The sequence below is a fragment of the Euprymna scolopes genome, chromosome 16 (genome assembly GCF_053919585.1).
Source record: "Euprymna scolopes isolate OS-2025 chromosome 16, ASM5391958v1, whole genome shotgun sequence".
Lineage (NCBI taxonomy): Eukaryota > Metazoa > Mollusca > Cephalopoda > Sepiida > Sepiolidae > Euprymna > Euprymna scolopes.
Genome location: NC_136497.1, coordinates 51,950,632 through 51,977,064, shown reverse-complemented (window position 1 = coordinate 51,977,064; position 26,433 = coordinate 51,950,632). Strand labels below are relative to the sequence as shown.

Sequence of the window (26,433 nt, the reverse complement as noted above, 5' to 3'; positions counted from 1 at the left end):
CTAATTGAATCCCAGACAACGGCAAATATCAAAAATACTTGAATTAAAATATATAGATATATATTTCCTTTATTGTTAAAGCCAGATATATATTTTATTGTTGAACGAGAATTGTACTTGCTAACCTAGAAAAACACTCGTTCAGACTGGCTTTCTGAATGATAGGTTTTAACGTCCCAGGTCGTGGGAGGATGATTTCATTTTGGTCTCAGATTGCAAAACTCTAGACTATGGCTGAACTGCACACACGCAATTTAGGTTTGGAAATCCCCAGGAAACGTATCGCTGATTGGTTGGGTGGACCGTCTATCCCAACCTGTGACCTTACTATAAAAGCCAATACTCGCTCGAATACAGACAGATTTGCGCTGAAATCTCGAGAAGAAATCAACTCCCCAAACCGCTCCACGACCCCCTCTCCATCCGCCTGAGTGCCATCCAGTGACGAAGAGAGAGATTTGCGAACTTAAAATGTGTTAATAACTGACGTTGTATATATGTAAAAAAGATCTGTAATTTTTGTGAAATTAATTTTTAGTAGATAGAAATCCCGATTGTCTGTCTTCTTTTCGGTGCATGCAAGCCTGGTTTTTGCTTTTCAGCAGAATACTACACAGAGGCGTTGAGAATTAATGTGGAGGTTTCCTGGATGACTAGACATCACGAGCCACAGTTTCTGAAGGAAGTTAGAGGTCAGTTGCTTGACCTGAGCATGGAAGTCCGGCCACAATGGCATGACCAGGTTGAAAGAATGGATTAGAGTTCTTGAGTTAGTAGATGTAGAACGGTCAAGATAGCAGTGTTAGTAGGTATCCCAAACTGGCCTAGTTTAGGTGCGAAAACTAGTAAATAAAGTAAAATTTCCCTGCGATATCTCGTTTGTTTTTTGGGTTATTTTGATATGGTTTTGATTTAAATAAAATTTAATCTTTTGTCTTTATAGATATATAATTCTTTTTCTTGTGTCTTTAATAGTTTTTTTTTTTTCAGGATTTTTCAAGTTATGCCTCTAATTTTGGTAAATGTCGCTTTATTTTTTTACACAAAAAAAATGTTGATGTTTTTCAAATTTGTTGCGCTTCATAGTGAGTCTCTAAGTATATAAAAATGGTATCATTTTAAAGAAAAAAGGTCACTTAATAACATGGTGAGGTTATTAAAAGGTTATAAGTGGTTTTTCTAAAAAAAAAATCCAACTTGAAAACTTCAGTGAAAGAAACATGAAAGAAATTTTATAGTAAGAATTCGGAAAAAGGCACCGTTTTGTAGAGGAATATCTCCTCTTTAATAATCTGTTGGTGTCATGTTTATGGCCCCATAAATCAAGGATCACACACTAATAAAAGTTGAGGTACCTACAAAGATTTTCAACTTAATGCCAGAGAGACCAATTATCAACTGTCAGCTAGCCAGTAGCCACACAGCAGCACAACGTACTGACTGAACATAAAAACATAAACAAACAACTTATGGACTTACCAAAGTTCTTAGGTGAGTTTGTTTTTTCTTTATTATTTAAAAGTTATAGAAAGATATTTTTTTTAATTAATATTTTTAGAACGTCATTAAAAAAAATGAAAATTTACAATTTAAAAAATAATGCCAGTTTATTTTCTATAGCTTTTTTCAAACTTTCATGTTCTTTCATCGCTTTCTCCTTCGGTTACGGTTGGATAAACTTCAGCATTGTTAGATTATTTTAATTAAATTAATTAATAAAACCGTGTACAAAACATTTTTAGTTGTGTGGGACTGACGGAAACTTTTATTTTTTTCGGTTGGATAAACTTTAGCATTGTTAAATTATTTTAATTAAATTCCATAAACAAAACGTTCGGCTAGTGACTTATGACGATAAAGTATATGTTTTTGTTATTGTTCAGAAACATAAGTTTTTGTAATTATGAAAAAAAAAAAAAGAGAATTAAAAAAAAATTATTTAAAATAAATTACTTAAAATAAGCATTATTTATTTACTAATTTTTTGTTTCTTTGTTTTGGATTCGTAAAACATGTCAACATTTATGCTTTGTAGAAAAAAATTGACTAAATATAAAAACTCAGTTCCAAGGCTATATATTAGCAAATATATTAAATTATTTTGTCCTAAAATTTGAAAATAATTACATAAAAACTTTTTATGTCAGCATTAACAGAAATTGTGACAGAACGCATATTAATTTTTTTTTTTTTGTCGTCACCCGTACATACACTCATAAACAATAAAAGTGGTTGCAGGACAGAATGGCTGGCATTCTGCAGCAAAGAAGGGTACCAATCTCAAATCACAAGTTATCGGGCAAATAGGTTTAATTCTCTATTTGAAAATGCCCTGGGAATATATCACCATAAAGAGCACATAAAAGTATTTTTATCTGTGTTTGCAACGTCTTGCAATATGAAATTACAGAGTGTTTTGGCTGACATTTCTGAGGAGAGACTACATTCCCTACTTGCTGCAGTTGGTTTGCTGAACATTAATTTGACCAAACCTTTCTGGAAACTTGTTAACAGCACTGTTCAGTATGTTGACTTCCATCACCATATCAAGAAAATGGCTCTAAGTTTAGAATGCTGGATCAACAATCCCCAGTTGTTATTAAAATCTGACTGTAAAGGTGTATTTAATGGGGAATTCTTTGAGGAAGGCAATGTGCCTCTCTGTATTAGTCTCACAGCCCCTGAACTTGTTTTAGAATGTTTGCGCAAGATACTCAGTAAGTTCCTCATTGTCACTAAGCACCAGTTGCATGACTTTTTAGAAGGAGGTGCTTTTGGAAAAGATGTAGATCAGGAGACGACAGATGTCTTGAAGAGCTAGCTGCCCTTTAACAAATCTGTCAGGTGAGCATGCCTTTGGAGATTTAGATTTTAGCATGCAAACAAAACGACATGCATCACTACATAATCGATCATCTTCAAATATGCTTAAGCGCAATTGGACAACAGCTTGGTTGGAAGTAATACCATCAACAAAGAGGCAATCCATTTTGAGCATCTCCAGAAAACATGCAAAACATTTGGAACAAAAACATGCACAACAAGAAGCCCTTGTGAAACTTCGTGTCCAAGAAAAAATTGCACCAAATGAAAGATTAAAGAAGAAAAAAGAACGTCAAGCTGCTGCTGAGAAAGAGAGAATTATTAACTCTGTTATTAAGCATGGTGGTCCAGTGAAGTCTGATAAACAGATAAAAAAAATTTCAGAAAGTGGTTTGGAAGCACTCAAAGACCAATTGAGATACCTCAAGGTTGTTTTAGGTGTCAAAATCAACACCAGTGGAAATAAAGTTCAACTGGAAGCTGCTCTCTCTGACTACTTGAAAAGAAATCCAATTGATTCATCTCCACCTCCACCAAAGCAACAAAAAATGTCTTCCCTAAGTGAATCTGCTGAACATTCAGATAACTCCTGCAGTTGTGATGAAGATCCATCTCAGGATATCTTCAGTTATGAACATCAAGGACAATGGGTAGCTGTCTACTATGACACCAACTTTTACATTGGCCAAGTCATTGATATTATATCTGCATCCAGCGCTGTAGTAAAATTTTTAATGCAAACAAAATGTAGAAAAGATTATTTTCGATGGCCTTTATCAGATGACATTGCACAAGTAGAGTCAGCATTTGTCTACAGATGGGATTTTGAGGTAATGCCAGTTTCAAGTGATGGTAGGATTTGGAGGGTTCCTGAGATATCTACCATAGCAGAAGCCTATGAAAGAATTCTGAGAGAAGATCGATAAGAAAGGAATTGTAGTAAGACCTAAAATATCTTTCTTACTTGTTTTTTAAGTTGAAAGTTTTTCAATGTTTAAAAAAAATGATTTGTGCCTTTTTTTTGTATAAAATATTTCTAAATATTATTGCCGTCGGTGCTTTTTTGGCGAGTGTAAATTTCCCAAAGTAAAAGTATTTCTGTGGCAAAAAGTTTTGTTATTAGAAACAAGGCAACCATTTTTTTGAATTCCTCACCCCAAAATTAGTAAAGTTGCAAAGTTTCAAGCTTCTACCACCAATGGTTACATTTTTACAGCAATTTCAGTAGCGTATACTCTTGACTCATTTTTTTAACCTTTTTTGCCCTTTTTACAAAATTGCTTGTTTGACTGCTTTTACATGGTCCACAATTGAGTGGTTTTATCAATTTATAATTAAAAGAAAGAATTATCTTGATCTCTAATGTGTTTTGAATCATACTAAGAAGATTCAATACATTAGCTATTAAAATGAAATTGATATGAACAGTTAAAGTTGCATTTCCGTGTCGTATTTTCACTGTTTTCGCGTTGATAGAGGGATTTTGCCTAGTGTTTAAGTTGGTTTCATCTAATATTTATTACCTAAATTTGTATTAATTTTCATCTACTACAAGATGACATTACATTTATAAGGATTTTTCACTTGTTAGTAGCTTACATTTTTAGTTATAGACTATGAAATTTGGCTTCTCGGCCACGATAGCAAATTTCAACTTTCCGACAAACTTTGAATGATCATAACTTGATGGCTAATTGACCTACCAAGATAAATTTGGTATTTTTGTAAATGGTTTACAAAGATCTACATGCCCACATTACTTTTTTTTAGATATGATAAAAATAAAATTTTGGTTTGGGATACCTAGTGTTAGATGGGGGAAGGCTAAGGAAAACATGGGGTTAAGTGATAAGGATGGATTTGAGAGAAAGGAATAAATGAAAACCTGGCTAAAGACATGAAATTCTTCCTATTTTAAAAACAAACAAAGAAATATATCCATGACAAAATGAAAGTATCATATTCCAAAAATTATGTAGATTGATCAAGTAATTTTATTTTTATAAAGAAAATCATTTTTAAGAGATTAATGAGAATTCATAGACATTACAGCATAAATCATGCATTATTGTTGAATTCTGTTTTGGGATTTTTTTAAAATGGCAGGCAAAACAGTCTCTTTGTTTACTCCTAACATTTGATTTTCTTTTTAAAAATAAAACTACTTTACCAATTAACATGATTTTTGGAACATTCATTTAATTGTGAGTATGACATCATGCATTTTTTTTTTTTTTTTTTTTTTTTTTTTGATGTAAGGGCAATTCTGGACAAGAACCGAATTTTCTTTTGAAAAAGTTGAAATATAGATTTTGCATCTCAATAAGAAATTACACAAATGGTAAGAAAAATTTCTGGATACAATAAAAGATTTTAATATCATTACAATCAAAAATAATAGTATTGAGTTGAAGTAATAGTAAATCAGTCTAATTGGGAAAGAGGATTATTAAAAGAGATAATGATATTGAAGTAATAAATGTTAAAAAAATTGTACACTTACATAGGAGTCAATTGTTGAAATCTGTAAAAGAATAAATAAAAATCATTATTTCACAGAATTAAAGAAATATATTAAACTAATTGTACTTAACCTGGTGTTGTCCAGGATACAGTGAACTCATTTTAGTCTTTATTTGATGGCACCTTTTTAAACTGAAGGTAAAAAAAAAAAACAAAAAAAAAAACTATTAGATTCTTCCATTTAAAATTGTTGCTGATGTTTATTTTTATTTTTAGGTGATTATTTAAAAGAAAAAAATGTATCATATCAGTTATATGGACTGAATTATGTAATTTTAAAAATAAGTTGTATGTTATATTACCATGAATATGGTACAACAATAACAAATGAAAATTAGCTTGTAAGACATTTGATTTGCCAGCTTAAATGCTATTTAAGTCTAACTGAAAATGTTAGATTAAAGGGAAGATGAGAAAAGGTAAATGCAAAATATAAATGAAAGAAAAAAATTGTTTTTAAACAGATTAATTCTTGCAATTTAACTTTTAGTGCACTAATTGAAATATGAATACCGTCATACAAACAGCTGAGTGGTACTTTTTTCTTTGCAAAAGGGGGGGGGGATTCGATAATAATCCTGTAATTCTACAAAATATACTAAGATAAAATAAATAAATAAAAATCAACAGGGTATTTTTATTAAGTTTATTTCAATTATATTTATTCATTAATGAAACATTTAAACGAAAACCTTGTTCAATTGTACTATTGAGACCTTTGTAATATCTCACCTATTTAACTGTTATTTTTTTCTCCCGTAGTTTGAATAATATTTTTTCTTTTAGTATTGAGGTCACCACTGAAGGCCAAAAGCCACTCAAGCAAAAAAGTTAATGAAACATGAATGATTATTAGCCAAAAGATGAGGAACAGTGTGGGAGTATTAACATTGCTCAATAGTATAAACGGCATGTGACAGTTTGGATTTTAATTATATTTGTCATCCTAAAATAAGACTAATGTATTTTATTTAACTTTAATATTTGTTATTTTTGTTTTAAAATGCTTACACAAAATTTTTTAATCAAAGTAAACAAATTTAAAAACAAAAACGTTGCAATTAAAAATATATTTTCCAATAATTACTTAATAAATTATCAAAAAAAAGAAAAAAAAAAAGTCAATGGTAAAGAATTTGGTATAAAATTTCAATGCTTTCTTACCAAATTTTTTGTCATTACCAAATTATTGTTATTTAAATTATTTGTCATTAACAAATTATTTGTCATTAAATTATTAATTGAACCAAATTCTTAAAACTATAGCTAATTTTGTTTTTCTTAAGGTAATGTAGTTTTATGTTTCTGAATTTTTGAGAGAGGATTGGTTTTTTGTATTAGTGTGGGTGACTGAAAAATACAAGTGTGAATTACTTAGGACTTCTATCCAGTTATGGCTGACGGAACAAGAGCATCCATGGATTAAATAAAAGGCTCCATTCAAAATTCTGTTCAGATTCCAGAGTTTGACAGAAATATTCCCCAAGTTCGACAAGATACATCTGAAAAAGATCTGAGGTTACATCGATCGAAACGTGAAAATGACACTCAAGACAGTAGTCTAAAGAATACAAATAATGTAGTTTTAATCTCTATACAATTAGACATAAATAGCTAACTAAGGTTTTCTTCCATTTTTTTTTTTTAATATATGAGGACCTTCTCAGAATTTTAAAGTCAGAAATGACTATTTGACAGTTTAAATGCTTTCAAATTTTAAAGTCGGAAAGTAATCTTTTTTTAAATGACTAATAATTTTTGGACTTTCAACTATTAACAAAACATTAAAATGGCCGATTTAAAATGTATCAAGAATTTAATTCAGTAATCAAATCTATATGTCTATAAAAGTGAAAGTGTCTGTATGTGTATATTTCCCTACTAAAACTGCTGTCAATTTTCAGTTGACAGACTCGAGATTTAACATAAGATTTGGGAAAATCTTTAATTGGTTTTCAACCAAAAATTTGTCTGTCAAGAGGTCAAAATTCAACAATTTGACCTTTGAAAAAACTCTACCGAACTCCTCCACCAATTTTGGGTCTAAACACTTGAAATTTTAGATGTATGTTACTTGAATATGGATCAAACTTTTTAATTTGATTTGAGCCCAAAACAAATGTTAAGAGGTCAAAACTGGGGTCAAAATTAAAAAAAAAATTGACCTCTACCAAATTATTCTCGATCTAAACATTTAAAATTATTATTCTTGATCTAAACATTTAAAATTTTATATAAAGTGTATCCACACATAGGGCAAGCTTTTTAAGCAATTCAAAAGATTTGACCTTGCAGTCTCTAACAAACTATTCAGCAAATTTTGGGTCTAAATATTTGAAAATTTTACATAAAAGGTATTCAGACATGCAAGATTTTTAATCAGTTTTTGGACGAAGATTTGGCTGTTAAGAGGTCAAAGTTCAACAATTTAACCTTTGAAAACTCTACCAAACTCCTCCACCAATTTCGGGTCTAAGCACTTTAAATTTTAGACATAGGTTATCTGGACACGAGTCAAAATTTTAATATACATATGCACATAAAGTTATGAACATAGGGCCCGAGCAAAGCTGAGCTGAACTGCTAGTAATACTTATAAATAGGAATTTTTAAAAGTTTGAGTAGCTTATGCGATTACATTTTTCATCTTTATATTTATTTTAATGTTCATTTCACATGCTATGAAAAAATTGATTTCTGGCTAGGTCTTCATTTATCACTTTCTTTCAAACCCATTATCACTTCCTCCCATGTTTTTCTTGGCTTTCTTTATTAACTGACCCCTCTACTTCAACTCTTCTACATTTACTAATCTAAGAATTCATATCCATTCTTTCAATATGGTCATACAATTAAAATTGAAATCTCACGTTCTGCACATATCTCTCTGTACTGTCCAGATTAAATCTTCCACTAAGGTTATCAGATCTAAGCCTGTCTTAAAGACTTACATTACACATCCACTGTATCATTCTATTATTTGTCTCGATGCAACACATGTCCTCAACCCTAACTGGCCTAGTTTCAGTTCCATAAATCACACTGCATAGATATGCCTGATACACTCTTCCCTAGATCACCAGTGATATTGTTCAATGAATTACTGATTAATAATGAATAAAAAATAGTAATGGTCATGTGGAGGTGAAAAACGCATACATGAGAAGTGGTCAGGATTTTATTAATATAAAAATTGAAATTTCATTGTATGCAAAAAAAAAAAAAAAATACTATTTGAGGCCAATTTATTTAACTCCAGTATTGATACTATGAGCTTCTGATTTCTGTCCATCAACCACTAAACCACTACTTTTATGAACCTATCAGAGAGAAATGATTTAATAATTGAAAAGACATCTCCAGCTATACCATAACTGAAGATCTTGTGGAGTAAACTTTTATGCCACACCCTATCAAAAGCCTTTGATATGTCAAGAGCAATTGCCCTAGAAAGGAATCCTCCTTCAAGAGAGTTGCTAATCCTATGAAATATAACCATTAGCACATCTACTGTAGATCTAACTGAATAGAAACCATACTGTATGTCACTAAGCAGGTCATTTTTTCTGAGGTGGTCGATAACTTCTCTATTTAACACAAATTCCAGCAACTTACTCATGACGCACAGTAGTCTAAAGAATACAAATAATGTAGTTTTAATCTCTATACAATTAGACATAAATAGCTAACTAAGGTTTTCTTCCATTTTTTTTTTTTAATATATGAGGACCTTCTTAGAATTTTAAAGTCAGAAATGACTATTTGACAGTTTAAATGCTTTCAAATTTTTAAGTCGGAAAGTAATCTTTTTTTAAATGACTAATAATTTTTGGACTTTCAACTATTAAAACATTAAAATGGCCGATTTAAAATGTATCAAGAATTTAATTCAGTAATCAAATCTATATGTCTATAAAAGTGAAAGTGTCTGTATGTGTATATTTCCCTACTAAAACTGCTGCCAATTTTCAGTTGACAGACTCGAGATTTAACATAAGATTTGGGAAAATCTTTAATTGGTTTTCAACCAAAAATTTGTCTCTCAAGAGGTCAAAATTCAACAATTTGACCTTTGAAAACTCTACCGAACTCCTCCACCAATTTTGGGTCTAAACACTTGAAATTTTAGATGTATGTTACTTGAATATGGATCAAACTTTTTAATTTGATTTGAGCCCAAAACAAATGTTAAGGGGTCAAAACTGGGGTCAAAGTTTAAAAAAAAAATTGACCTCTACCAAATTATTCAACCAATTCTTGATCTAAACATTTAAAATTTTATATAAAGTGTATCCACACATAGGGCAAGCTTTTTAATCAATTCAAAAGATTTGACCTTGCAGTCTCTAACAAACTATTCAGCAAATTTTGGGTCTAAATATTTGAAAATTTTACATAAAAGGTATTCAGACATGCAAGCTTTTTAATCAGTTTTTGGACGAAGATTTGGCTGTTAAGAGGTCAAAGTTCAACAATTTAACCTTTGAAAACTCTACCAAACTCCTCCACCAATTTCGGGTCTAAGCACTATAAATTTTAGACGTAGGTTATCTGGACACGAGTCAAAATTTTAATATACATATGCACATAAAGTTATGAACATAGGGCCCGAGCAAAGCTGAGCTGAACTGCTAGTAATACTTATAAATAGGAATTTTTAAAAGTTTGAGTAGCTTATGCGATTACATTTTTCATCTTTATATTTATTTTAATGTTCATTTCACATGCTATGAAAAAATTGATTTCTGGCTAGGTCTTCATTTATCACTTTCTTTCAAACCCATTATCACTTCCTCCCATGTTTTTCTTGGCTTTCTTTATTAACTGACCCCTCTACTTCAACTCTTCTACATTTACTAATCTAAGAATTCATATCCATTCTTTCAATATGGTCATACAATTAAAATTGAAATCTCACGTTCTGCACATATCTCTCTGTACTGTCCAGATTAAATCTTCCACTAAGGTTATCAGATCTAAGCCTGTCTTAAAGACTTACATTACACATCCACTGTATCATTCTATTATTTGTCTCGATGCAACACATGTCCTCAACCCTAACTGGCCTAGTTTCACTTCTATAAATCACACTGCATAGATATGCCTGATAGACTCTTCCCTAGATCACCAGTGATATTGTTCAATGAATTACTGATTAATAATGAATAAAAAATAGTAATGGTCATGTGGAGGTGAAAAACGCATACATGAGAAGTGGTCAGGATTTTATTAACATAAAAATTGAAATTTCATTGTATGCAAAAAAAAAAAAAATACTATTTGAGGCCAATTTATTTAACTCCAGTATTGATACTATGAGCTTCTGATTTCTGTCCATAAACCACTACTTTTATGAACCTATCAGAGAGAAATGATTTAATAATTGAAAAGACATCTCCAGCTATACCATAACTGAAGATCTTGTGGAATAAACTTTTATGCCACACCCTATCAAAAGCCTTTGATATGTCAAGAGCAATTGCCCTAGAAAGGAATCCTCCTTCAAGAGAGTTGCTAATCCTATGAAATATAACCATTAGCACATCTACTGTAGATCTAGCTGAATAGAAACCATAGTGTATGTCACTAAGCAGGTCATTTTTTCTGAGGTGCTCGATAACTTCTCTATTTAACACAAATTCCAGCAACTTACTCATGACGCACAGGAGACTTATTGGTCTGTACTGAAAGGAAGATGATTGATCATCTGAATTCTTAAAATCCTTTTCTATGGCTGTGAGACATGTTCTAGGAGTTTGGCAAACTTGCACAAACTGGAAATCTTTGACAACTGTCTTCACATCATATTGAGCTGCCACTGTGGAGATCATGTTACGCTTTCTACTCTCCATCAAAGACTAAATCTACACCCCCCCCCCACCCACCGTATGTTCTTCTTCAACAAGTCTGATGGTTTGAACATGCAGTTTGTCGACCAGAAGGTGAGCTCATTTGCAAGGTCCTCTTTCACCTTCTCTACCTGACTGGGCAGCTGAAGACCTGGGCGACAATTAAGAACGACCACAGTACTATCAGGCTTATTAAGTAGTTGTCTCCAGCACTGGAATCGGGAGTGGTTAGCCATTTTCTGCAACTGAGCCCACGATCATTGAAACTGGATGGTTGGTGATGGTTAGAGATGTAGCACATGCTCAGGAGGAAGCCAGCTCAATCCAACTAGGATGATAACTGCTACAAGTACTAGTATCTGTCATCATAATCATCGCCTGCAGTTTCTCATTATTGATTTAGTCAGGTAACAGCTAACTTTTGCTGATTGGCCATGGTTGTCTCAGATTTTTGACCTAGACATCAACGAGAAAGTAACGTTTGCAGAATATTAGGATACTAATTAAATTCATACAAATTACAACCGTCGACTAAAGGAGGCATCTATCAGGCATATGTACACAGTGTGATGGTGTATGGAGATGAAACCTGACAAATGAGGGTTGAGGACAGGTGTTGTATGGAGAAAATATGATGGATGTGTGATGAGAGTTTTAAACACAGGCTTAGTTCTGATGACTTCAGAGGAAGATTAACTCTGGACAATATAGGGAGATGTGTGCAAAACAGTACATTGTGTTGGTATGGTCATATTGGAAGATCAATGGATGTTCTCGAGTCCGTAGATGTAGGACAGTCAAGGTAGCAGGTGCAGTTCACAGAATAATTAAAAAAAAAAAAACAAAAAAAACATGAAAGTGATAAAAATGGAGTTTACAGAAAGTGGGATGAACAAAGACCTTACCAGAGACAGGTTAAGTTTGGAATTCAATTTCTTAAAGCCAGCCAACACATGTTAGCATGTACAACGGACGTTAAACCGAATACAATGATGGTGAACATATTTATGAAGTAAAACAATAAATTTTGATAATATAATATGCTGGGTGCAGGAAGACACAGTTCTCCACTCATACCCAGGTAATGCCAGATATTCCTACTGTCTATTAAGTTATACCTTTTCTTTTCAGTCTATTTGTTTCTATTTAGTCTATCTAAAAAGTTTTTGTCAAATTTTCCAGTTCATATGCAAATTGCCTTTAAGCTTCCAAATCAAACTGCTTTTGACTAGTCAGTATTTATTTGTTATTGTTATACCATGTTATTTAATATTTTTGTGATCAGAGTATTATATTAATAAGATATGTTATGATTTATTTTTTAAATTACTTAGTCTGTCCAGACAATCGATATTAGGCACAACCAAAAAAAAAAAAAAATGGAAAAATAAACACGTACTTGTTTTTTTTTTTAAATGAATTAAAATTTATTAAAATCCATTACTCTTGAGCAACTTTTTTTTTTTCCAAAACGATAAAAGCCTGAATTTTATCATATGAAAAGCAGAACGGTTTCTCCTATTTTTAATAGAATGTTAAATTTTCCAAAACCACACCGTTCACCACCATTTTTTATCGTTAAAACATTTAAATATTAGGGTTTTTTTTTCTTTTTGTCTGAACAAGATTTAGGATGATTTGCTATAAGAATATGTAAAAATATAATATAACCTGATATAATACCTGAATTTCAAATAATTCCAACTTTTTAAATCCATCTATAGACTTGCGTAGTAAAATTAAAAAAAAAAAATTAAATGATTGTTTGAAATAAATTACGGAGGCCTGGATATGGATAGGGCAAAAAAAAAAAAAAAAAAACTCATTTAGCCATGTATTTTTAATGTTCGAGTTGACGATTAGGCGAAGGGTTTAATTCTTTTTTCATAAGCGATATATATATATATATATATATATATATATATATATATATATATGGGTTTGTATTACTGTACACATAGATTCGAAAAAGTTGTCAAAAAACAAATATATAACAAATAAATGTTATCAAAGGCAAGATAAGTTACTTTTCTACCAAACTGGATATAATTTTCGTGTTTTTATTCAATTTAACATATTTATTCAGCTCGAAAAGCATACAGTGTTTACCGATGTATTGGAAAATTCAAAATGGCGGCCGATTCTCTCGTTAACACGGTAAGTTCAGGAAAGGGTGTTATAAATAATAAACTAGACAAAATACTATTAAAAACCACCGAATATATGTTAAGTTATGTCACGGTAACATATATTGAGCGAATTTCTAACAGTATTTTGTCTAGTTTATTATTTATTACACCTTTTTCCAAACTTACCGTGTTAAAGAGAGAATCGGCCGCCATTTGAAATTTTCGAATACATCGCTAAACACTATGGTTTTCGAGCTGAATAAACATGTTAAATTGAATAAAAACACGAAAATTATATCCAGTTTGGTAGAAAAGTAACTTATCTTGCCTTTGATAACATTTATTTGTTATATATTTGTTTTTTGACAACTTTTTCGAATCTATGTGTACAGTAATACAAACCCTATATATATATATATATATATATTAGGAGGTATATTTGATAAAAAAAACCCCAAAAAAACAAGGAATAGAGTGCTTAATATGTTAGTAGAGCTAAATATGTTATTTTCAACCTCTGGTGTATTATCTCTCTCTTCATCTCCATCGTTTTTTAAGACGCTCGCTTCCTTCACTACCGAATCTACACGGCTTCTCCAGTTCACTCGATCTTGCATGACAGTTTGCATGTCTCGAACACTTTCCAATCCCGTGCTCTGTAGCAGGTTGTCAATGTTCGGGTATATTAACTTAATCCATTACAATTTGTTTCAATAAACGGCATAAAGATTACCCGTTCATATCTTCAGATGTTTAAGTTAAAATAAATTATAAGGAAAAAAATGTTTTTTTTTTATTATTATTACATATGAATATTAAAAAACCAAAAGAATGGGAGTAATGGATAAAGAGGGGAGGAGGGAAAAAAGGAAAGGGAGGAGGGGGGAAATATTAGAGAGAAAATATCTAAAGTAAATTAGAGGCAATAAAGAAAGAAAGGAAATACACTTGTCAGAAAGTCGTTTTGGTCGTGCCTAGATATTATTAAATATCTTTAATCACTGAAAAAAATCCAATTGAGCAAGGGGGATAACTTTTAATTTATGAAAATCAGGGGCATTGTCTCCCTTAGAACTTTTTTTAGATTAAAGAAAATGGTCAAACAAATGATAAATAATTATAAATTAAAATGTTTTCACCGAATCCCAAGTAAAAACCGAAAGAGCACAGATAATTAAAAACTTAAAAAGTATCTGCTTTAGATTTCAACATTTTGTATTTATTACATAACAGATTTTTTTTTAATAAATATTTCTTCATGGAATTATATTTTCAAAATTTTATGATGCAAGTCTTGAATTCGACATAATTTTAAAAACTACAGGAAAACCGGCACTTGTTTAGTTTAATCAAGACATTAATATATATATATATATATATATATATATATATATATATATATATATATATATATATATATATATATATATATATATATACACACACACATTGTACGTGGAATTAAGTTCTCATAAAAAATTTCACTTAATTTGATCAAGTAGTTTTTTTTTGTTTGTTTTTTTTTTTTACAGAGGAAAATCAAATTTTAATAATATCGATCGTATCCCGACGTCTTACCTATTTTGCAGATGAGGGGGGGGGCAAGAGAAAACTCCAATCACCGCTTAAAGTTTGTTAAAATTTGACGAGATTATTTTGAAACATGAGCAGACAAAAATACCTAGGTACATTTTTTTTTTTTTTTCATATTTTTTTTTTTTTTTTTTTTTTTTTACAGAGTTTCCGTCCTTTTTAAATCCTTTTCATTTTGTTCTTCGTTAATTCCTTTTTCGGGTTTATTTTACTGTACACAGATTCGAAAAAGTTGGAACAAAACAAATATAGACAAATAAATGTTATCAAAGGCAAGATAAGTTACTTTTCTCTTTCTTACCCAACTGGATATGTTTTTAGTGTTCATATTTAATGTAACATGTTTATTCAACTCGGAAAACATTAGTGTTTACCGATGTATTGGAAAATTCAAAATGGCGGCCGACTCTCTCTCTCTCTCTCTCTCGGAGACGGTAAGTGTGGGAAAAGGAGTTATAAATAAAAAAATACTGTTAAAACCCCGCCGAATATATGTCAGCCTATGTCACGCTAACATATATTGAGCGAGTTTCTAACAGTATTTTGTCTGGTTTTTATTTATAACTCATTTTCCTAAACTTACCGCCTCAAAGAGTTGGCTGCCATTTTAAATTTTCCAATACAACATGTAAACACTGTATATTTTTCGAGCTGAATAAACATGTTACATTAAATATAAACACTAAAACATACCCAGTTGGGTAGAAAAGTAACTTATTTTGCCTTTTATAACATTTATTTGTTATATATTTATTTTATGACAACTTTTTCGAATTTATGTGTACAGTAAAACAAGCCCCCGCCTTCCTCGTCCGCGAAATAAGCAAGATGGCAGGATACGACTGATTTCATTAAAATTTGATTTTCTGCTGTAAAAAAAAAAATTAAAAAAAAAAATTTCCTTGATCAAATTAAGTGAAATCTTTAATTCCATAACAGGTACATAGAATATATATATATATATATATATATATATATATATATATATATATATATATATATATATATATATATTTCAATATTTCTTTATGTCTTGATTAAATTAAACAAATACCGGAAAATCTTTATGATGTACTATCCGTCATGGAACAAAATTGTCATATTCCAAAACATATTAATTGATTTTATCTATAGAATTTTAATTTTAGGGATTTTTAGCGATTGGTAGTAAATTGTAGCTATTACACGGCTTATTTAACTATTTCTGAAAAAGATTACTTGTTAAAGGGGACGTAAAACCAATGATAGATTTTAAATATAGCGAAGCGAGACATTTGATTTTCTAAGTTAAAAAAAAAATCAAACTTGATCAATTTACGTGATTTTTGGAATATGACATCGTAGTTTCGTGATGAATGCATACATCATCAAATTTTCAGTATTTTTGTTTTTTGAATAGGTTAATTTCTGGACTTGCACCGATTTTAACTATTTTCTTAGAATATATTAAGAGAAAAAACAAAACGTGGGAATCAATGAACAAAACAAAACGTGGGAATCAATGAACAAAACAAAAATGGGTACTAGTGCATGCACTTTGCACTTATTGATCCGTGCTGCATTCTGCAATAATAACGCTATTATTTAAAAAGCCATTCTTAACATGGGGAGGGTGTTTTGTACCTCTGTACTTTAACTTTAAACTTACAATTGAATAAAAATACATATAATAAAACTTTAATTAAACTTTGAAATATGATTTAAAAAATAGCGCGGATCAGTAAGTGCATTAGCACCTAAAAATGAAAGTAAACAGATTCCCGGGCGAAACCCAGATAGATACAGCAAATTAGCAATATTTTTGTAGTAATGTGTACACATATTGTTGACTGAGGGAGCTGCGTTACCAGTTTGTGCGTATAACACTAAGAAAACGTCCATTTTTATTCATTTATTTTTAACTCAAACAAAATGACCATTCCTAGGCCTTGAATCAATAAACAGAGAACTTATTTATTTTCTATATACAATGGATTAAATTGTTTAATCATTAAACGCTAACGTATTTTACATTCTTCATGTCTAAACAAACGTTTGGCATGTCAATTTAACAAAATAGATTCTATTTAGAATCTATTTTGTCAATAAGAAGGCGGATGACAGTCATAACCCTTGCCATTCAACTGAGTTATTTGTTTTTTTGTTTGTTTGTTTGTTTGTTTTTTTGTTTTTCACAACTTGAAAATTTAGTCAATGGAAATTAATATTCCTAAGAATTTGTTTTGCAATAGGTGATTGGAAGGGGGGGGATCATATTACAGGACCACATTAAAACATAAACATTGTGCAAATGTGGTATTGTTATTAGAAAATTCCTACTTCAGTCACCTAAATTTAGAATGACGTACTTTTTTCTTGCATTACTCCCTAAACTTATCCTGGTATTTTTTTTTTTTAGTACTTATACAAAAAAAAAAAAAAAAAAAAAAGAAAGAAAAAAAAAATCGGACGGTGTACAGTGTACACTGTGCAGAAATAACTATTATTTAGAAGCATTCTTAACATGGAGGTGTTTTTTTCTTTAACTAGTTTGTAATTTCACCTAAGAATTTAATAAACAAAATGTACTGTAAAAATCTGACTTAAAAAAAAAAAAATAGCACTTTTGGATATGTTTTACAATGGACAAGGACAACAGAACGAACAAGTGGTAAAAACAAATACATAACAAATAAATATTACACAAGGCAAAATAAGTTATGGTAAATGTGACTATCGGAATACTCTGGCTAAATCATCGCTAAAAAAATCGTCCGCGTCCATCAAACTTAAAGACCGAACCGGAAACTCGAAAACGAAATTTATTTAATTTTTTTTTTTTTTTTTTTTTTTTGCTGCAGTTATTTTTTTTTAATTTATTTTAGTTCAGGTACGCATTTCTCAGAAAATATGTATTTCCCCTGTTATTATTTTGGTAAGAACGAATTACTATTTCGGTTAACGTTGCCCCTGTTGGTTGATTTGGATCGAAAATGTAATGTTGCAAAAAGATAATAAAATAGTAATTCGTTCTTACTAAAATAATAAAAGGGGAAATACATATTTTCTGCGAAATGCGTACCTGAACTAAAATAATTTATTTAAAAATAAGTGCAGCTGCGGCAGCAGCATTGCAGCAATACAATACACTCTCACATGCTTTGCGTAGCTTTCAAATCATAAAATGCTTCAGTCATTTCCGTAACCGATTCTGGATTCTCCCTTAATACTCGGAACTGACATTCTTTGGGTGCCCATTCCTCTTTTTTTTTTTTTCCTTATTATTATTATTATTATTCTATTTTAATCTCAAACAAGGCACAGTACAGTGCCACTTTGAAGTAGGGGGTTATCGGGGACATAAGTTGCAAGGATACCTATGAAGGGGTGAGCAGCAAGATGTCTGTTCACATTACATTTAAACTTCTGCATGTCAGTAGAGTTGGGAAAACAGGAACTCGGAAGCGAGTTCCAAAGTCTCGCAGTTCTGGGGAAGAAACTAGAAGGCTTTCTTACACCGACGGATCTCTGTATGGGGTGGGATTTAGCTGCTTGCCGGGTTTGTCGGGGTATTTATGTTATAGCGAATTCTTAATAGGATGCTATAAAAAAGGTATAATCAAGGACCTAGGTCTGAGGCTAAGAAATTTATCCTAACACATCAATGACAACTGGCTGAGAGAGAAAGAGAAAAAGAACGTCTTACCTCTTGCAACAGATGCCGTCGGTTGCGACCTCAGGTATTAGTCCTTGTGGTCCCGTAATAATTCTTTATCAATACAATAATTGATTGAGAAAGAAAAAACAAAGGAACTACCAAGACGGTGTCCCAATTGTAAATAGGAGAAGAAGAAAAAAAAGAAAAGGAAAGAGAAGAAAAAGGAACAACTTCAGACACGGTGTGAACCGATTGTAAAGATGGGGGTAAAAATATAACACTCAAGCTAGTCAACCCATACAATTTTATAGAAGGTCTAGGGTCACATGATTTATCCATTAGTATAAAAAACAATCACAAAGGGAAAGACGCTTTCGCATCCATCTCTCAAAACCCGAGGTCATTGAAGGTAGGAAAGATTTTCTTATACACTCCCGTCTCAAGAGAAAAAAAAATAAAAATAAATGAATAAATAAATAGTAAACAGTGAAGTTGTCTGAGTACATTTTAATACAATAACTGTTAATTTTGGGTCCAAACACTCAAAATTCTAAATTTAGATTCCCGGGACATGGATCCAACTTGATAAATTGAACAAATCCAAGAAAAATAAGTTTTAAGGGGTCGAAACAAAAACCCCCCCAAAAAACTGAACCTTCAGCCAATCCCCGGTCCAAACATTCCAAACCAACATAAAGTGTATTCAGACATAGGGCAAGCTTCGTAATCGGTTTTTGTCAAAATTTGACTGCCAAGCCGGCTGAACTGCTAGTAAATAAATAAAAATAAAGGATAAAGAGAAAGGGAAGAGAAAAAAAAAAAATGGGAGAGGTAAATAAATAATTACCTATTTTCTGAGAGTGGACTGTTAGTGAATTGAATGTAGGCAATTCCAACAGTACCAATTCTCACCCTCGGGGGGAACTTGCTGAATACCTACGCAGTTGAAATGGTACCATTGATTGCATTCATCACAGCATATCATTGGACTACCATTATCCGGTAGAACACATCCTGGGCAAATACATGCATGTTCAGCATCATTTAATAAATTATCCACCATCATATCATGGGATAATGAAGGATCCTGGTTGAGGCAACTTCCACACCGCCAACTCTCCTCTTCTGGTGGAGGTCGATATAGACCAACACAGGAAAAATGGTACCAGTCATCACAGCAGTCACAACATATCATGGCACTGCCATTGTCTGGTTCACCACAATCAGGGCAAATCCAACCAAGCTCTGTGCCCTCTTCAATAGGGTCTTCAAGTACAGATGTACAGCCATTCAGATTGTCATCAGCATTCCCCATCGAGGAATCAAGTCCATCAATGGGTTCTTGAATAGACGACTCCAAGGGATAGAGGTGCTTCAGGGAATGAACTTGCAAGGAGCCATCTCCTCGTTTTATCTGAGCAGATCTCACCAATCCGTCATCTCCTGTAAATAGACGTGTGACCCTACCCAATGCCCAAAATGGTCGAGGTTTGTTAGGGAGTTTGATTGTGACTACATCTCCCACACAAACAACTGGTGAAGTCCCTCCTTGTTGTCTTTGGGCATGCTCTCTTATACTAAGCAGATAATCTTCATACCAAATTTTCTTAAATCTTTTTAATGCATCATTCCTGCAATTTAAGGACTCTAAGAGTTGTTTCCGAGAGGGAGGTTCTAGTTGATAAATACCCTCCCCATCCATTCTCAAAATCAAACGAGGGTTTACTACAGGGCGTAAAAAGTGATTTGGACTTATTATTTCCAAACTTGAGTCAGATGAACTTCTGTAAGTCAAGGGACGGTCATTTATGGCATTTTGTACATCAGAAATAATTGTCAGGAGATCGAAATAATCATGACTAGCTCGTCCAATTAATTTATACAAGCAAGACTTGATGGTTTTAATCAGTCTTTCCCATACACCTCCATACCAAGGAGAGTGTACAGGGATCTTAACATGCTTGATTTGGCATGTCCCCAATTTCTCCCTGAATTCACTGGAAGCAATCACCTCATGAATCATGTCACATCCAGCCACAAATGACTTAGCATTGTCACTATAAATATGCGAAGGAATCCCATAAATATTTGAAAATCGAATCAAGGCCATTAGGAATGAGTGAACAGACATATCCTCAATCAGTTCTAGATGAACTGACCGTACCTCCAAACAAGTAAAGACCAGGATATACATCTTCACCCTCTCCCCACCTCTCAGAACCCACAGATGACCCGTATAGTCTACTCCTGTGTGCAAAAATGGTCTTATCATATTCACCCGATGTTTAGGTAAATCAGTCATTTTGGGGTAGGTAAATGGAATAGAGTTAAATTTCTGGCACAAGGAGCATCCTGATAAAATTCTCTTTACCGCCTGCCTACCCTGGGGTATCCAGTACCCAGATAACCTGACCTTATTCAAGGTAGCAGGAACACCCAGATGCTTACACTGGTGGTGACAGTCCAATATTATGAGATTAGAAAGATGGTGATCCTTAGCAATAAGCAAGGGATTAACTATTTCGTATTCATATACAGAGACCTTCCCAATTCTTCCCTTGGATCGAATTAATCCTTCCTTATCCAAAAAAAGGTTTAGACTTCCCACTCTCGGTGGTATTGACCTACCTGAAGGATTTTGTAAGTATTCTAATTCCTCCCAGAAGGATTGTCTCTGCATTACTTTAATCAAGTGTGTCCGAGCCATCTTACCAAAGTCGGAGTCTCTTTTCCTCAACCTATTAATAAACTTGAACACACATGTGGTGACATTTAATAGTTTAGACAATGAAGAATATCTATCATATTGCACAACTGGCTCCTCCTGGCTGTGCGAAACAGCACAAACCATCGAAGATACAATCTTTTTGCTTTCTGGGCTCAAACAATTCAAAGGATTTTCAGGCCAAGAAATCGGTTGGTCTCTTAGCCAAGACGGTCCAGAAACCCAATATTTCAAATTGGCCCTCAGTTTAGAGGTAGGAATACCCCTGGTGATAAGGTCAGCGGGATTCTGTGCAGTAGGCACATATTTAAACTGAATGGCCACACCAAATTTAGACATCAATTCAGCCTCCCATTGACTAATGTCCTTCAATCTATTCATGGCAAAAACATTCTTGCTATTAGTCCGCCTTGTGACCAACCAGGATAATACTATTTGTGAATCAACTGCAAGAAATATCTTTTTGAAACTTACATTAGAATAGGCCTTCAACAAAGTCGGAAGGCACTTGATGGCCAAGAAGGCCGATAAAAGCTCCAGAGTTGGTAAACTCTTCGATTTAAGAGGCGCCACCTTTGCCTTGGAAAAAACCAGAGATGAAACCTTCCCCTGGACTGCATATGCTGCAAATCCATATGCCCTTTTGGATGCATCACAAAACAGAAATAATTCAGCTTCCCTCCCTTCATCAAGGGTTTTTCTAGGGAAGGTAACAGAACCAAGTTCTGACAATTCATGAGCGATGACTGCCCATTTGGATTGAAGTTCACTTGGCACAATTTCATCCCACTCAAAACCTAATTTCCACAACTCACTAACAAGAGTACGTGCCTGTATAGATACCGGCAAACATAATGAGAGTGGATCGAATATCCTTGATGCTTCAGACAGTATATGCCTTTTAGTTGCTGCCTCAGGGTTACAATTATAGGAAGCAATATTGATGGTATCAGCAAGAGGATCGTAACGATAACCTAATACCTTCTCCCAAGGACAGCTGTGACTCACAAGAGTACCATCTCTCCTCATTAAATCGTGTAATTCTGTATGATTAGAATTGCAAGATTGGAGTATGAATCCTCCTTCTTGCAATCTTTCTACTGCTCGTGTATACAAGCCCGTTAACTCATCCAAGGAATTGCTTGTTTTAATCAGATTATCTACATAAAAATTAGACTGTAACATCCCAGTGCAATCATCCAAAGGATAACGCCCAGCATGAAATTTTAGTATGCAATTCAAGATGAATGGGCTTGCACTAAACCCAAATAAGATTGTTGTGTAACGATAACACATTAGCTTATTATTTTTTCGCAGAAAGAAACAAAATTTATTCTTATCAGATTCACTAGATAATCGAATCATCAAGAATGCCTTCTTGATGTCTGCTAAAAATACATACCTATTTGTTCGGAAAAGCAGAGTTAAATCAAGCATGTCCCCTGTTAAGTTGATCCCAGGATAAGCAGCATCATTTAGAGAGACAGAGTTCTTAGTTTTAAAAGAACAGTTAAAAACTGGGCGAATTTTAGTTGTAGTTGTATGCTCGTCTTTGAACACAGGTCTATGTGGAACCCACACATAATGCTTGTATTCCTGAGGGGAGCATTCTAGGGGTTCAATTATCCCTTCTCTTTCTTGGTCTTCAAAAACCTTAATATACTCCTCATATAAGCCCTTCTTTAAATTGAATACTACTCTGTCCAGCACCTTAAGTGCTATATGATGGTTAGATTGAACCTGAGATAACTTGTCCTTATGCCAAGGCAATTTAACCAAATAATGACCATCTTTATAAACTATGTTTTGCATGAATTCTTCCATCTTTTGATTGTCATAGTCAGAAACCGATTCTATGTCAGGCAGTCCCAAGGATTCTAGACTAAACATCCATTCCAAGCCCCGATCCACAGTGCTTCCTTCAAAAATGTCGGCAAATGGATCCACATAGGTCGGAACAGGATTCACAATACTATTAACCAAAGAATCGTTACAATAGTACTGCCTGTCAATTTCATAGCTCAAGGCTCCCGGAGTTATAGCAATCTTACTGATTTGGTTCTCATGCAAAAAATGTTTTGTATTTCCTATGGGGATAATGCCAGCGGATGTCTGCCAAGCCGCACCATTCATGCATCGTGTTATCTTCATGGGACGCATATATTGAATCAAATCAATTCCCATGAGACCCCACAATTGTACACTGCCACTCTCTATCTCTGCAGCAAAGGTATAATTCAGTTTTCTTAGGTTTTCCCAAACCAGAGGAAGGTCTGGTACTTTGTGAGACAGATTCAATTCGCAATCAATTAGAATAGGTAGTTGGGGGGCTACTCCCGGCAAGACCTCTACAACTGCAGTTAACTGCTTGAAAATGCGGCGTTTTCTCCCCACAAAGGTCACAACGTCCATGGCCACCTCCTCCCATGAGTCTGGATCGCACTTCAGGTGCTGAAGAACCCTTTCAGAGAAATATGACCTCTGACTGCCCGAGTCAATAAGGCAATTCAGAGAAACTGAGGAGGCTCCCTTTTTAATTGTGATGTTGACCATTGGCAGTAGGTTTTGAATGTCCCCAAGTTTTGTACTTATGCTCGTATTTATTTCTGTTTCCTCTAGTACAAATTGAGGACACATAGAAGCATAATGCCTCCGAGACTTACAATACCTGCAAGGGAATCTAAATCCCTTGACTCCTGGACAGGCTTTCTGATCATGGCTGGCAACTGTGCAGAATTCACACAATCCAAGTTGCCTACAGCGTTGCAGGCGCTCATTGTATGAGGGATAGGTAGTACACTGAGAACTAGTGTGTCCATTTCTTGCACAAAAATTGCAATAAGGAATCTTGTCTTCCAAGTCTAGGTCTGCGTGAAAACTTTGTAATGCAGAATTTTTAGGTGGGCTTCTCGTCCAAACAGCATTTGACCTTGGCTTAAACCGTGGAATCAGTTCTGTCTTAGGAGTTGAAATAGGTTTAATCCGGAGTAATGCTTTAATAACTTCGTGACTATACTGCAGTATGCAGTTCAAGCCAGGATATGGTGTGCTAGAGCCTCTAATGAGCTCTGCCTTTATCTCATCAGGGATCTTATCAAATAGGATATGAGCCACCAGACATCCACTTCCGGAGTCCTCAACTAAAAAATCATAACCATAGTCTGAATCTAACTCACCAAGTTCATACTGAACCTGGGAAAGATATTCCTTTAGTTGTTCATAAGACTTGTCCACCTTAGGTGTAGACTGCACTATTCTTTTAAAAATTTCTTCCCTAATGGCTTCTCTGTCCCAGTATTCCTCCTTTAAAATATTTATGGCCACATCATAATTATGGTCATTTTCTGACAGGTGATGGATCAGATGAAATGGCCGACCTATCACATATGCCTTAAGGCATATGAGTTTTTCCTTCTTTGAGCTCACTCCAGATGTGCAAAACTCAAAACGGGTTAGGAAATCCCGCAGGGCAAATTTATTGGTTTTATCAACGCCAGTAAATGTTGGACATGTTATTTTAGGCTTCGCTAATTCAATGCCAGATTGAGCTGGGGAAGGCAGAGTGGGAGGAGTTGAGGTTAGTAAAGGGGAATGGATCTCTGGAACCGGTAAGGAAGCATCTAACTGCGACAATAATTTATTCACCCTGGTTTTGTAAGTGAAACTGTCTGTCAAACAGCTCCTCATCTCAATCGATGGTGTCTCCTTCATTATTTTCTTGTCAATATGCAATAACTCTTGGAGCCACTGGAGAATGTCTCGTTTATGAAGTTCTAATACATCTCTCTCAAGAGGTTCAAGTCCACTAAGATTTTCTAGTGTTAAGTCTATCATCGTACGAGTGACTCTCTGATCTTCCAATAAGGATGACCGTGATGATTGTTCAACTTGTAAGGAATTCATTTTAATATAAAAAACAGTATCTGTTGCAATGTATAGCGAATTCTTAATAGGATGCTATAAAAAAGGTATAATCAAGGACCTAGGTCTGAGGCTAAGAAATTTATCCTAACACATCAATGACAACTGGCTGAGAGAGAAAGAGAAAAAGAACGTCTTACCTCTTGCAACAGATGCCGTCGGTTGCGACCTCAGGTATTAGTCCTTGTGGTCCCGTAATAATTCTTTATCAATACAATAATTGATTGAGAAAGAAAAAACAAAGGAACTACCAAGACGGTGTCCCAATTGTAAATAGGAGAAGAAGAAAAAAAAGAAAAGGAAAGAGAAGAAAAAGGAACAACTTCAGACACGGTGTGAACCGATTGTAAAGATGGGGGTAAAAATATAACACTCAAGCTAGTCAACCCATACAATTTTATAGAAGGTCTAGGGTCACATGATTTATCCATTAGTATAAAAAACAATCACAAAGGGAAAGACGCTTTCGCATCCATCTCTCAAAACCCGAGGTCATTGAAGGTAGGAAAGATTTTCTTATAATGTAAAGAGGGTACAAGTGCTTGTAGTTTGTCAGAGAATTCACCATTAAAATACTTGTAGAACAGGCAGAGGGATGGAACATTTCGTCGATGGGACAGAGGCTGGAGCCTAGATAACAGTTCAGAAGTACCTATCAGGTTGGCGACTCTCTTGAACCCTGTTCAAGAGTGAGAGACTCCACTGCACCAGTCCAAATGTGACAACAATACTCCATATATGGGCGAATGGTGGCCTTATAGAGGTACAGGATACTTTAAAGCGTAAGTAGCTTTCTAGCATGGTAGAGAAAGCCCACCTTCTTCGCGGCAGCCTTGGCAATGCTCTCAATGTATCTGTTCCTGTTCCCTTACAAATAAAGTAAAAAATATTTGAGAATAATTCCTCCCGAAAGCTATTTGATTGTTTAGCTCTCTCTCACTGCTAGAACTTAGACACCAGGGTCGGAAAAAGGGAGTGAGAAGTCAGCGTCCCCAACACTCTGATCTGCAAAAAGTGCCTGAGCAGCCCCGTCGGTATTTACTGGTCAGGGCGGCTCAGGCGATTAGCCTGAAACTAACCTCTTAAGAGAGAAGGAAACCCCTGGAAGGGTGGACTGGACCTCCTAGAACTGCACAGAACTAAACTTCCACAGCAAAATCAACATCGGGTCATTACAGGACAGGAATGGTCTAATCTTTTGATTTGGGGCGCCGAGGATAAAAAATCCCTAGC

The 26,433-nt window shown here is 33.7% G+C and overlaps 2 protein-coding genes across 10 annotated transcripts in view; both read right to left on the bottom strand.

Moving 5' to 3' along the window:
• Positions 1 to 26,433, bottom strand: part of LOC145295954 (multiple PDZ domain protein-like) — a 548,951-nt gene that overhangs the window by 519,902 nt on the left and 2,616 nt on the right. For all 9 annotated transcript variants that reach the window (XR_013869923.1, XR_013869924.1, XR_013869925.1 and 6 more), the window contains exon 2: positions 5,327 to 5,347. The gene's annotated coding sequence lies outside the window, so the exon portion shown is untranslated. The remainder of the gene's footprint in view (positions 1 to 5,326; positions 5,348 to 26,433) is intronic.
• On the bottom strand, positions 19,423 to 24,990 carry LOC145296175 (uncharacterized). The gene is made up of 3 exons (XM_080142384.1): positions 23,542 to 24,990; positions 21,183 to 23,424; positions 19,423 to 20,144 (listed from the first exon to the last, which is right to left on the bottom strand). The coding sequence occupies exons 1-3, from the start codon at positions 24,988 to 24,990 to the stop codon at positions 19,423 to 19,425; spliced, it is 4,413 nt and encodes a 1,470-aa protein (XP_079998510.1).

What these genes read in the sequence shown, in the direction of transcription:
- LOC145296175 (XM_080142384.1), bottom strand. Translation starts at nt 24,990, where the DNA reads ATGAAGGAGACACCATCGATTGAGATGAGGAGCTGTTTGACAGACAGT. An exon ending in AAGTACCAGACCTTCCTCTG is followed by an intron (nt 23,425 to 23,541) that starts GTTTGGGAAAAC and finishes CGTCCCATGAAG; the next exon opens with ATAACACGATGCATGAATGG. An exon ending in ATACTTACAAAATCCTTCAG is followed by an intron (nt 20,145 to 21,182) that starts GTAGGTCAATAC and finishes TTTGGTATGAAG; the next exon opens with ATTATCTGCTTAGTATAAGA.